The sequence below is a fragment of the Heliangelus exortis genome, chromosome 28, assembly GCF_036169615.1.
Source record: "Heliangelus exortis chromosome 28, bHelExo1.hap1, whole genome shotgun sequence".
Taxonomy (NCBI): Eukaryota; Metazoa; Chordata; class Aves; order Apodiformes; family Trochilidae; genus Heliangelus; species Heliangelus exortis.
Window position 1 is genome coordinate 210,435 of NC_092449.1, and position 12,732 is coordinate 223,166.

Sequence of the window (12,732 nt, forward strand, 5' to 3'; positions counted from 1 at the left end):
GTCCTGCTCCCACTCCTGCTCCCTACAGGGCCCTTCCCGGCTGTGGCTGCCATCACCCCCTCCTCCAGCCAAGAAGGGCGGCAGGCAGGGCTGGAGGGGCAGCAGGATGTTTGCAGGGTGGTGCTGGGGCAAATACCAGCCCTGAGCCAGCCAGGGCTCCCCCCTCAGCTGGGAACCACAAAGGGGTGAGTGAGCATGGCTCCCAGTGGGAGGTGGGGAGCTTCCCTGCCACCATGGCCATGTCATCGGGCCTAGGACCCAAGGGCTGGCACAGTGACACTGACACCGGCCCCCCAGCACTGGGGGCCCCATGGACAGCCAAAGGGGTGGAGAGGGGCACGGAGCACCTTCACCCCACAGACCTGCCTACCTCCCGGGGAGTCCCTGGCCATGGCCTTCTGCAGCCTCTGGATCAGTGTGAGGTAGGACCCTGATCAGGGAGGGCATTTAAAAACACCCCTGTGTGTGTCTGCAGGGGGCAGAGCTGCCTGTTGAGCATCTCCTGCACCAAACTAGGGGTGTGCATCCACCCAAACAAGCACCCAGTGGGTGAAAAGTGCTCTGCAGATAGCTCCATGGTCACAGCCATCAGCAGGGGGACTAAGCTGCCCCCCCCCGCCCCCCCAGACAAGCTGCAGATGCCTTTTCCCCCCACTCTCCTGCTCCTAGGCAGAGAGAGATGCTTTGGGCACACCACAGCAGCACCCAGTGCCTATTCCCCACCTCCAGCCCCACGATCAGAAGCTCTCCCACTCCCCATCCCCTCCTTTGGAAGCTCTGGGGGGCAGGTTTGGCTACTGCCCCCACCCCCCTCAGGGGTGCCTCTGCTGTGGGAGATAAGGTGGCTCCCAGAGAATGAGCCCTGGGTGCCGGCAGAGTGCTGAGGAAATTGGTGAGGGGGCAAGACAGGGCTGGGATCACTGCACAGAGCCAAGGTCCAGGCAGCTGGTGGGGTGAGGCCTTCTCTCTCCCCATGGGGTGCTGGGGCACGTGCCAAGGCCACCCCCTGGTTCCTGCCCTGGCTCAGTCCTTGTTCTCTGAACTGGGACTGATAAAACCTTTCCCGTTGCCCCAGCTGGCTGTGGTTAACAGCCATAAATCCCGTGTACAGCCTGGCCTGGGCTGACTGTGCAGCAGGGGCTCCTGCAGCCCCTGCACCCCAGCTACACCCTGCCCTAAGGACCCACCCCAGCTCCCCCGGGGAGGATGCTCCAACCCCTCCAAGGTCCTGACCCCCCCCTCATATCCCCATGCCCTTGTGTCCTTCCCACCCTGGACATGCAGACACACACTCAGTCCATGTCCCCCCAGACCTGGTTCACCCATGCCCTCAGTCTCTGTCACCTGACCCCAGCACAGTCCCAGGTGGTCAGGCAGGGCAGGGGACTTAGGAGAACGAGGGGGACATGGGGTGGTACCAGGAAGATCCCCCCAGATGCGTGATTCCGTGGGGCTGGCACCGAGCAGCACAGCAAGGAGCCTGGGGTGAGCAGTGTTCGCCAGGACCCCCTGTAGCCGGCATTGCCTCCCAGGCTACTGGGCTGGGGTGGCCTCGTGTCTCGGCTCCGATCTGCCCTTAGATGCAGCCAGACAGCAGGTCAGAGCCGCAGGGTTCCTTCGTCCCCGGGTGACACGGGGTGATTCCCAGTCACGCAGCAGTCACCCGACTGCCGAGCCCTCCTGCTTCCCACGGTGCCCACACCCCGGGAGGTAGGAGCAGGGAAAAGTTTCCTTAGCGAAGAGCTTATTGTAGAAGGGCGAAAAAACGCATCCCACCGGCTCCTCCCCCCCCCGCCAGCAGCACGCAGCGATGCGGCGGAGCCCCCGGGAGCTCTGCGCTGCTCGAGGACGCGCAGGGACCCCGAGGGAGGCGATGCCTGGCTGTGGGACAGCGGTCACCCCGCCACTTCAGCAGGGCTGCGGAGGGCCCGGCCACGGCCTCCGGTGCCGGGATCAGCGCTGACAGCGCCCACCGACACCTCCCCCACGGGCCGCCCGAACGGCACCGAACGCCTCCAGGTCAGCGCAGCCGCTGCACCCCGCGCTGCTAAGGCACCGAGAGCCCCCATTGGCTGCCCAGTCGCGACCGGGTGGGGCAACCGCACCACAACCAATCACTGCGCTCTATCGCTTGCTGCCTGGCGGTGGATTTCCTTGCGGGCGCGGCTGCCATTGCTGTTGACGACGCCATCTTGGGGCCCTCTGCCTCCTTTCCCCCCAGCCACCCTCCACGTGCTGGGGCCTTCTTCTGCTTTGGGGAGTAAAGGGAACGAGGGAGCACCCTTGGGGGAGCCTCAGAGAGCCCTTGAGCTCTCCCCAAGCCACTGACCTTGCCCCAGCTGCCCTCAGAGCCTGAGATTCCAGCCCGAGCAGGGAGAGCCCCTGGGAAGATATCAGGGGCATTCAGCCCTGCTTAGAGGTGATTTGTTGGGTTGGGTTTTTTTGGTTTGTTTTTTTTTTTTTTCTCTCCTTTTTCACCTCTTTTAAAAAGTGCTGTTTGTACATACTGACCTTACAAAAGCAGGTTAAAAACGAGGGCTGGGCACCCATCTCCCATGCTGGGACCGAGCCCCGTGGCCTGGCCCAGGACCTTCTAGTGTTACACTTGTGCAAGCACAGGGTGACATCCTTCACGAGTCCCCAGGCAGAGCATGGGGGGCTGGGGGGACATGAGTCCAGTGCAAGGTAACAGGGAGACAGGACAGAGTCCAACACCGCCCCAGAGCCCAGTGCCCCTGCCGCAGTGTTATCCCTTGTCAGGGGGGGAGGTCCCTCCAGGCAGAGTTGAGCAGCATGGACACCATGGTGGCCAAGGACATGGCCCCTCCTCAGTTGACAGTGCTGGTCTGGTTGCTTTCCTCCAAGTTGTCCACCTTGCTGTAGGAGGTTCCCATGGTGCTCAGCCCCTGCAGACTGACAGCATCTGTGGGGACAGGGAGAAGGGACAGGTTAGGAGCCAGGGCAGCTGCTGGGATGACCCACCATGTGCTGGTCTGGAACTTCTGGACTCTCCTGCCACTGGTACAAAGGACCCTGAGCACGTCCCCAGGGCAACACTGAGTGGCCCATCATTTCCCCCACCCCAGAGAAAAAACCCATGAACTGCACCCAGCAAGGCAGAGGCAGCTGCTGAGCTGGCACAGAGCACTGGTGCCTGGGTCCCTGGCTTGGCAAGGGGCACCCTAACCCCTGCCCCCATAGCAGGTGGAGCAGCCCCTGCCACCCCCCCGGTGAGCCATGGGTGCCAGGGTCAGCACAGCCATGGCAGGGCCATATCCTGCCCCCCAGGAGGCAGACCAAGCAGGCTCAGCCTCGGGCTCCGAAGTTGAGAGTGGCAGAAGCAGAATGGTGGCCCTGCCCCATGTGCCCCCCAGGAGGGTCCCCTCGCAGCCAGCCCTGATACAGCATCTCTGGCCAGGACAGGGCAGCTGGGGACATCTGTAATGACACTTTTGCTTTAATCCAGGCTGGCATAAGACATGGGACTCCCAGTGCCCCTAGCCTGCTTGCCCCTGGTGCCTCCAGTACCACTCACTGTAGCGGATACGGATGGGCCAGACCATGATGCAGCACAGAGAGATGATGGCAGCGATGGCAATGCCTCCGGTGACCAACACCATCACCCAGTGGTAGAAACTGATGCAGGCAGGGCAGCAGAGCTCAGTCCTGCAGGGAGAGGGCAGGCACATGGCTTGGTGGCCAGGACCAAAGCCTTGTGCAGTGCTCCCCAAGTGACCTGAGGCTGCTGACAGAAGTCCCACATGCTCAGTGTCAGAATGAGTTCAACATTGGGATGTGAGGGAAATGTCTAGGACAAGGAGAGAGAGCAGCACCCTGGACACTGAGATCCCCAGCCCCTTTGTGTGTCCCAGGAATGTTAGTCTAGGGTCAAAGAGAAGTCAAGGAAGGATTTAAAAAAAATCAGAGCTGGTTTCCATCCATGTCTCCCACTCTGAATCATGGTTAGGGCAACCCCAAGCACAAACACATGCTGGTTGCAGAATGGATTGAGAGCAGCCCTGAGGAAAAAGACTTTCGGGTGTCTGTTCTGTGTCCTGAGCTGTGGCAAAAGACACATGGCCAGCAGGTTGAAGGAGGGTGGTCTGGAGAAGAGGAGGCTGTGGCGAGACCTTAGAGCACCTTTCAATGCCTGGAGGGACTCCAGGAAAGCTGGGGAGGTACTCTGGATAAGGGCCTGGAGGGATGGGGTGATGGAGAATAGTTTCATGCTGAAAGAGGGGAGATTGAGATGAGATCTGAGGAAGAAATTCTTTGGTGTGAGGGTGCTGAGCCCCATCCCTGGCAGTGTTGAAAGTTGGATGGGGCTTGGAGCACCCTGGGCTGGTGGGAGGTGTCCCTGCCCATGACGGGGTGGGAATGAAATGATCTTTAAGGTCCCTTCCAACACAAACCATTCTGGGATTCTGTACTTGCTGCCAGGCCCCAGGTGATATCTCTGGAGCCACCACTGAAGGGTTCCCACCCCAGGGACACTTACGGGCAGGGATGCAGGTTCTGGATCACCATCACAGCCAGGCCGTTGGCCATCTTGTCGGTGAAGCTCATGGCCCCATAGACGAAGGCACTGCTGAGCTGCCAGGGGAGAGGAAACCTCATGGGCTGCTGCGAGAGCCGTGTGCCCTCTGATGGGCACAGCCCGCACTGCAGCACAGCCCTCGCCGGGGCCTCCATCCCCCAACATCCCACAGGAACACCTCACAGAACACCCCGCAGGGACACCCCCCAGGGATACCCCAGAGGGACACCCTGCTGCACCCTGTCCAAGAGGAGCAGACGTACCGTGTTGGTGCCTATGAGGTCTGCTGTCATAGAGAGAGAGGTGACCAGGACGGTGGCAGAGCCAGCACCAAGTAGAGCAGCTGCCCCGTAGATCTCAGCTCCCATCTGCCCGGCCAGGGTCACCCAGGAGGCGAAGGCCAAGATCACCAGGATGCCCATGAAGTAGGTGAGCTGCTCCAGGACAGCGTGGGGACAGGGAGAAGGAGAGGGGACAGCTCAGCACCCTGGCTACCCTGACAGAGTGCAGGCGCCAGCCTGGGGACCTTCTGGGGACAGCCCTGGCTGGGTGTGAACACAGAGCCCCCAGGGACTGTCCAAGGTGTTCTGGAGAGCTGAGCTGAGCCCTGAGCAGGGGTAGAGGTGGGGAGCCTGTGTAGGGCATGGGCATACCCAGCCAGAAGAGCTGGGAGCTTGCTCACTGAGTGACAGTGCACTGAGGTTACTCTAGGGGGACAGCCCCCTCCTGCCAGTACTGCAGACTCCCCCACCATGTGTCTGCCCAGCCAAACCCTTCCTCTGCCTCTCACAGGCACCATGGGGCTGTCCCACCTCTGTAAGGGCTGACCAGGACAGGTTGACCCTGGACCAGCATTGCTTTGCTGTCCCCAGAGATGTGCAGGACAGTCCCCATGTCCTCTCCTATGCCCACCACCTGCTGTGTCCCAGCAGGACCCACACTGCAGCAGGGGACTGCCCACAGAGGATGCACGGGGAGCCCCCACTCTCCAGTCAGGCTCCAGTGTGCTCAGTGCTCTGCTCACTGGTGTGGTCAAGGATCTGGGTCTAACTTTGGGTCCAACTCAAACCTCACCAGGCCCCCAGGACTCACATTTCGACCTATCCACTTATTCACAGGCTTCATGAGGAAGGAGGAGAGGAAGCCACTGATGTACATCACCAGGGGGATGGTGGCAATGTACTTCTGGAAGAGACAAGGACAGGGAGAGAGCATGAGCTCCAGACCCTGCTCACACACAGGACTCTTCTAATGCCACCTCATCAGGCAGGCAGGGACCTGCTCTGCACCTACCTTGGGCAGCAGCAGCGAGTTGGTCAGGAACATGCCAATGTAGGTCTGGGACAGGTTGACAATGAGCCTGGTGGCCATGTAGAGCATCGCCACCTGTGAGGGGACAGTGACAGGGCAGCACCACTCAACCTGTGCACACTGGAGGTAGGGAGGGCCAGCGCCTTCCACACCCAACCATGGTAGAGATGCCCACAGAGAAGGGAACAGCCCCATGATGTGGTAGGTGGGTTCCCAGGACAGCACATCAGTCCATCCTCATCTGCACCAGGGGAACATCCCACTGCCAGAGGATGCCCCCAGGAGAGGGGACAGACCAGGCAAGTTGTACCTGGTAGAACGCAGGCTCCAGCAGCCAGTCTTTCCAGATCAGCAGTGGGCGTGGGGGACTCACTGGCTCCTTCCGCAGCAGGGAGGTGCTCTCCTCCATCTGGGGCTGGGAGCCCGGTGGGTATGGATTCTCTTTGGTGCCCAGGTGGAAGATGAGGGAGAACAGAGCCCCCAGCACCACCACAAGGAGGGACAGCTCCTGGATGAGGCAGAGGTGGTGAGCATAGCTGGGGGGTGGGGCTGAGACTTTGCCTGTCCAGCCCCAGCAGCCTGGTGGATAAAGAAGGGTTCCCAAAAACCCAGAGAGAGCTCATTGCAACCCCTGTGATAGGTAATGCTACAAGGGCACTGCTATGTCACTCCCTCTGGTGCCTCCCAGTAGAACTGTCCCACTCAGAGAAGAGAGGACCCCAGGGACTGAGCCCTGCCACTTACCCGAAATATAGGGACATCCTGGATGCCAAGGTGCTCCGTGCGGTCAGGCTGATCCACCTGGAAGTTCAACAGGAGCCAGGCCAGGCCGTAGACAGTGATATTGGCCATGACAGTAAAGGCATACCTAGGGAGAGACAGCAGCTCAGGGTGATACAGAGGGACAAACACAGGTCAAAGTACAGCAGGCTGTACACCCAAGGCTGCCCTCCAACCAGGCATGCTACAGCTAGCTTTGCACCCCAGTGTCACTGCTGAGGTGACACCTCCAAGAGCACCCGGCATCTGGCCAGATGTAAGTCTTACAAGTGCTCCTCCCAGCATGCACAATGCAAGCCTCAGGGCACAGAATCATAGAACAGAATCATATAATTTTAACACCTTCGAGATCAAGCCCAACCATTATACCATCACTACCCCATGTCCCTCAGTATCACATCTCCAGGGCTCTGAAACCTCTCCCAGGATGGGGACTCCACCCCTGCCTGACAAGGGCCTAACAACCCTTGTGGGAAATAAATTGTTTCCAAGCTCCAATCGAAACCTCTCCTGGCACAACCTGAGGCTGTTTCCTCATGTCCCATCATTTGGGAACAGAGGACCCCCTGGCTCCAACCTCCTCTCAGGGGGTTGCAGAGAGCCAGAAGGTCTCCCCTCAGCCTCCTCTGCTCCAGGATCAACACCCCCAGCTCTCTCAGCTGCTCCTGGGCAGATCTGTGCTCCAGACCCTTCCCCAGCTCCATTGCCCTTCTCTGGACACACTCCCTTTGAGGTGCCCAGCACAGGGGGATGATCCCTGCCCTGGTCCTGCTGGCCACACCAGTGCTGGTATCAGCCAGGATGCTGGTGGCCTTCTTGGCCACCTCGGCACACTCTGGCTCATATTCAGCTGCTGCTGATCAACACCCCCACGTCCTTTTCCACAGGGTACTTCCCTTCTGCTTTTCCCCAAGCCTGGAGCATTGTGTGGGGTTGTTGTGACCCAAGTGCAGGAGCCAGCACTTGGTCTTGTTGAACTTCATCCAATTGGCCTTGGCTCATGGATTCAGCCTGTCCAGATCCCTCTAGATCAACATCTGGTAATTGATTCCTACCAGATCAACTCCAACCCAACTTGGTGTAATCTGCAAACTGACTGAGGGTACCCTTGATCCCCTCATCCAGATTATGGATCAAGATATTACAGAGAATCAGCTTCAATCCTGGTGAACAGCCATCAACTGAACTGCATTGAACTCCATCCACCAAGACTGTGAGGAAACCAAGATCCCTCTGGGTCAGCCTGGCTCTACTCCACTCACAGCACACCTCTGCCCCAAAGATGCCCTGAACCACCCAGTCCAGTGTCCCCAGAGCCCTCTGGTTACCCCAGCACTGTCCCACATTCTCCCTGCCTGGCTGCCAGAAGGGGAACTTCCTCCCACTGGGGCAGATAACCCAGCCCTGTTCTGTTCTGGCTGATAAACAGTCCTTCCAGCAGTCTGATACTGCCAGATAAGCAGCTCTGCCCCTGCTGCCCATCCTGGCCCTGGAGCCACCCCCACCTATGGGACAATTCACACAGGGCCCTGCCCAGTGCTCCCTGGGGGCATCCAGGGGGGGATCTGTCACCCTCCAAGCTCAAAGGAGAAGTGTCCCCAGCTTGAGAAGTGCCCCATCGACTGTGTCACCAAGATCCCTGGCATCAGGACATTCCCTTTTGGTACCAAAGGTTTTAGGCCACCAACCCAGAGGACCAGTGTCACTTGTGCAGTGTTAAACACAGTGTTAAAGTGTGCAATGGCACCCCTGGGACACCAAACCCATGGCACGCAGGGGACTTCTCATCACACCAGCAATGGGACCTGGTGCTGGCAGAACTGCTCCATGTTCAGGGGACACGTGGGTCTGGCTGCACTCACCTGAAAGCTGTGAGGTCCACCTTCTCATGGTCACTGGTCACCAGCTCAGGGATGAGGGAGAGGTGGGAGATCTGTGTGGCTGCCCAGCCAAATTGGAAGATGATGATGAAGGGGAGGTAGTAGATGAAGGCTGCCCACTGTGGAGTGTTCTCCTTGCAACCCAGGCAGGGGTTGAAGATGAAGGGGAAGGACACAAGGACGCAGGTGGTGCCTGGGAAGAGAGCAGAGCAGTGAGAGGCTGCTCCCTGGTTTCCCTGGGACCCCAACAGCCTGCAGAGACCCATACACAAATGGACAGACACAGACAGACCTCTGCTAGGACAGGTTCCACCCCACAGGGCTGGGGATGGAGGTGCCTCCCTCTCCCAGCCGGGTGAGATATATGGAGCCCCAGACCCCCCCTGATTCCCTCCTGCAGAGGGTGATGCACTCACCCCCCCTCAGCAGTGAGATAGACAGACACTTGTCAGAATTTTCCTTGGTCAAGTTCTCTGCACAAAGTGCAGCAGCAACTCCTACCTGCTCTGTCCCCCTCAAAATGCCAGAGAGTGACATGGCTGTCATTCTGTCACGCCACGCAGGGGCTTCTCTCCCCATCCCCAGCCTGCAGGTAACCAGCCCCAAGGACAGCCACAGTCCTGCCACCTTCTCAAGGGACAGGAGGGCTCTGGGCTGTCCTGTCCCCTTGTACCTTCTCCCATGGGGCTGGCAGAGGGAGCCACACTCCCTTCATGCCTGCAGCAGTCACTTGCAGAGCAATGGCCACAGACACCCCCAGTGTGAGGTGGGGGACAGGAGTAGGTGTGTCTCCCATGCCAGGCTCTGAGCCATGGGAAGGTCCCAGTTGAGTCAGGGACAGCAGAGCCAGGAACCCGCCGACCCAGGGTCCTTCCTGATGGCGAGGGTCTGTCCACGTGGGGATGCCTGTGTGGAGCAGGCAGGGACAGGTTGGCTTCTCCTTCCCCTCCACAAGGTTACAGAGCAAATCTGATGAGATGCTCCACTGCAGTGATGCAGACAGCCGTGTGTGCTGTCCCACGTGTTCCCAGCTTCACTGGGTGCTGCTAAGGAGCTGCAGGAACCTCTTCCAATAGCTGAGGGGAACGTGCAGCTGCAGGTCCCGAGGTCCCCTCTCTGGGTGACTTTGCAAGATCAACCTCCTCAAGAGCAATTCCTCCTCCTCATCATCACTTCTGTGTGGCACAGCCACCGCAGCTGCTGCAGGACTGGAACAAAGCATATTTCCCTGCAGTGAAGGCAGGCAGTGACTCCCAGCCCAGCTCAGATCCATCCTGAGCCAGGATCCCTTCAGGGCACTGCTCTGTGATGGCTCACAGCCAGCTCTGGTGCTTCAGGAGCTCCCCAAAGGACAGGGGGCTCAGACACCTCTGCCCCAGACAAGCCACCACGGGTAAGGGTCCAAGATGGTTCAAACCAGACCAGACCCCCACTTTGCTCCCTGTTGCAGGGCTCACCCAAGCACTGGCCTGGGAGCCCCTCAAGACCATCCTGCCCATCCCTGCAGCACCCTGAGCTCCAGCCTCTCATCTCCTGCCCCTGTGGGACAGGATCACAGGATTTGCACGGCACAGGCGCCTGGGGCAGGGAGTTTGGGATGGGGTTCAGACAGGCAGCAAAGAGCTGCTCATGTGTCTTGGCTCCCTGTGGTAGGAAGCCACCCCCAAAAAGAGCTGGCCAAGTCGGCAAGCTGGCGTGAGGGGTGAACCACCCAGGATCACTGTGGAGGGGAGATGGCACTGATAGTAACTCGTGGTAGCTTCCCCGAGGCTGCGGTTTCACATCATTTCCTCTGATCTGAGCACGGGTTGCCAGCAGTTCCTTCGGTGGACCCCAAGCAAAGAGTCTCACCCCAGCGTGACTGAGTGAGCCCAACGTGGTACCAGCACAGCCGGGTCCAGTGGGTTTGCTGAGTCACACCACCAGGGTCAGCCAAGGGAAATGGAGAAGTAGCCCCCACTTTCTAGGAATAGGCCATGATCTGGCAGAGAAATACAGCCTCCATCCCTGCTTTCATCTCAACCCCCCCTTCCCTGTTTCCATCCCAAGACCTCCATCCCTGCTTCCATCTCAAACCCTCAATCCCTGCTTCCATCCCAAGCCCTATATCCCTGCTTCCATCCCAAACCCTTCATCCCTGCTTCCAGCCTCCACCTGCCCTGGAGCAGGCAGGTCCTGGAAGAATGCAGGGTGGCTGCAGCCCCTCTGCAAGGCATGATTCAGGACTACCCCATGATTCAGAACTTCCCCTTCAGTGCACCCATCTGAAGCTGACCTGCCAGGGAGGGGGAAAGCACAGCTCTAGCCACTTCCCCAGACCCAGGGTGCAAAACTAGCTGACACCACAGCGGGGCAGGGGGCAGTGTGTGTGAAGCTTCCCTCCCCCTCCCTCTCAGCACCCTCTCTGATTCTTCAAAGAAAACTCCAGGCAGATCAGCCACCTTATCAGGCTATTGCAATTGGCCAAGATACATTTGGGATCAAGAGCACCCACACCACAACCATCCTGCCTCCACCAAGCCAGCACTCGGCGGCCCTTACTGTGCTGGAACCAGGAGGAAGCATTTAGAGTCTTTATCTCTGGCCTTCAATGGACATTTCTTCACTCTGACTGTCCCATTCCACATCGCCCTCTGGGCAGGGATGGAGCAGCCTCCTGCACCAAGGACCCTTCTCCAGGTCATGCTGTCCTGTCAGAGAGGGACCCTGACACAGGAGTCCTTGCCTGCCCCTGCACTTCAGTGCATTTTCTGATGCAAGATGAGCTCCTGTTACTAATCCATGCCAAGTTGCTGTCTCCTTGGCCTCTCCCCCAGGACCCTCACCAGGCACTGGCTCCCTTCCTCAGCTGCAAACATTACACACGGGGTGCCCAGCCCCAGAGCCCTCAAGGGCCCCATGCCCCAAGGTCACCCATGTGTGTGCCCAGCCCCAGGCAAGTCCCTGGTCCACCAGGCTCCTAGGAGAGCCCAGATTTTACTGTCACATTTTTGTGACAGTAAACCATCAACTGGCTCTTGCTCTGACTCAATGCCAACCCCTCGCACCCCCCTCAGGGGGACACCCTGAGCCTCCCACTGTCACAAAGGTATGGCCTGAGGGACAGCAGGGAGCCCCTGGGCTGTGAGTACTCAGGCTGCTGTGGCATGGGCCACTGGGATGGAGACAGCACAGTCAGGACAGGGACACTGCAGTGCCCCTTTCCTACCCAGGTTCATGCTTGAGGAACTCTGAAGCACCCCACAGTTCCCTCCACACGGGGCACCTCACTGCCAGGGTGGCTGTTCCCCCCTCCAGACTGGGGGCTCCAGGAAGGCTTCCCTGGGACTGACCCCCACCCCAGAAAGACATCATCAGCGCCACCCATCTCCACCCTGGATAGTTCTCCCACACAAGACACGCCAGAAAGCTCCCCCAAGAGCTCCCCTCTCAGGACAGCCCAGAAAGGCACCCCCAGGGAGACTCCCTAGGGCCACATATCTCCACTCAGAGCACCCCAGAGACACTCCCGAGGTGCTATCCCTCTCTACCCGAGACACTCCAGAAAGACACCCTGGGTATCCCACCCTCCACCTAGGGCACCCCCCGACCTACGCCGTATCTCAGAAAGTTTCCCCTGGGGCTATCGATCTCTACGCGGGGAACACTGGAAAAGCATCCTTGCTTGCCTCAACCAGAGCACCCCAAAAAAGCTCCCCCGGCCCACCCATCTCCACCCAGCTCACCCTGGAAGAGCATTCTCGGTTCCCCCCATCCAGGGCACCTCAGAAATCCCCCCCGCCTCCATCCCACCCTACCTAGGAGACCCCATCAAGGCTTCCGTAGGCTGAACCCCTTTCACCCCCACCCCAGAGTGGCCCCCCAGCACCCACCGGCGAGGTGCCAGGATTTCCTCCGCCCGTAGCGGCCGCACCCGGTGGAGCGATCGGCTTCGTAGCCCAGCAGCGGGGTGCAGAGCCCGTCAGCCGCCTGCCCGGCCAGCAGCAGGGCCCCGGCCAGGCGGTGCCCGTAGCCCAGCACGGCATGCAGGTAGAGCAGGAGGTAGGTGAACCACAGCGAAGCGCAGAGATCGTTCAGGAAATGCCCCGCAGCGAAGCTCAACCGGGCTCGCAAGGGCAGAGCCCCCGATCCCACTCCCGCCGGGGCCTCCGCCATGCCGCGCCGCAGCCACCGCCACAGCGGGACAGGACAGGACGGGGCGGGGCGGGGACGAGGGTGGCCCGG

General features: G+C 59.8%; 1 protein-coding gene across 1 annotated transcript; it reads right to left on the reverse strand.

Moving 5' to 3' along the window:
• Positions 1 to 2,723: 2,723 nt before the first annotated feature.
• Positions 2,724 to 12,709, reverse strand: MFSD12 (major facilitator superfamily domain containing 12). Its single transcript, XM_071727549.1, has 10 exons — positions 12,381 to 12,709; positions 8,491 to 8,701; positions 6,593 to 6,716; positions 6,159 to 6,356; positions 5,831 to 5,923; positions 5,630 to 5,722; positions 4,801 to 4,971; positions 4,499 to 4,593; positions 3,536 to 3,666; positions 2,724 to 2,923 (listed from the first exon to the last, which is right to left on the reverse strand). The coding sequence occupies exons 1-10, from the start codon at positions 12,661 to 12,663 to the stop codon at positions 2,829 to 2,831; spliced, it is 1,494 nt and encodes a 497-aa protein (XP_071583650.1). The 5' UTR covers positions 12,664 to 12,709; the 3' UTR covers positions 2,724 to 2,828.
• Positions 12,710 to 12,732: the final 23 nt, after the last annotated feature.

Excerpts from the sequence above, each read along its gene's own strand:
- MFSD12 (XM_071727549.1), bottom strand. The coding sequence starts at position 12,663 with ATGGCGGAGGCCCCGGCGGGAGTGGGATCGGGGGCTCTGCCCTTGCGA. Across the intron at positions 8,702-12,380 it reads GAAATCCTGGCACCTCGCCG|GCACCACCTGCGTCCTTGTG; the intron begins GTGGGTGCTGGG and ends CTCTCTTCCCAG. Across the intron at positions 6,717-8,490 it reads GTGGACCTCACAGCTTTCAG|GTATGCCTTTACTGTCATGG; the intron begins GTGAGTGCAGCC and ends GTCTCTCCCTAG.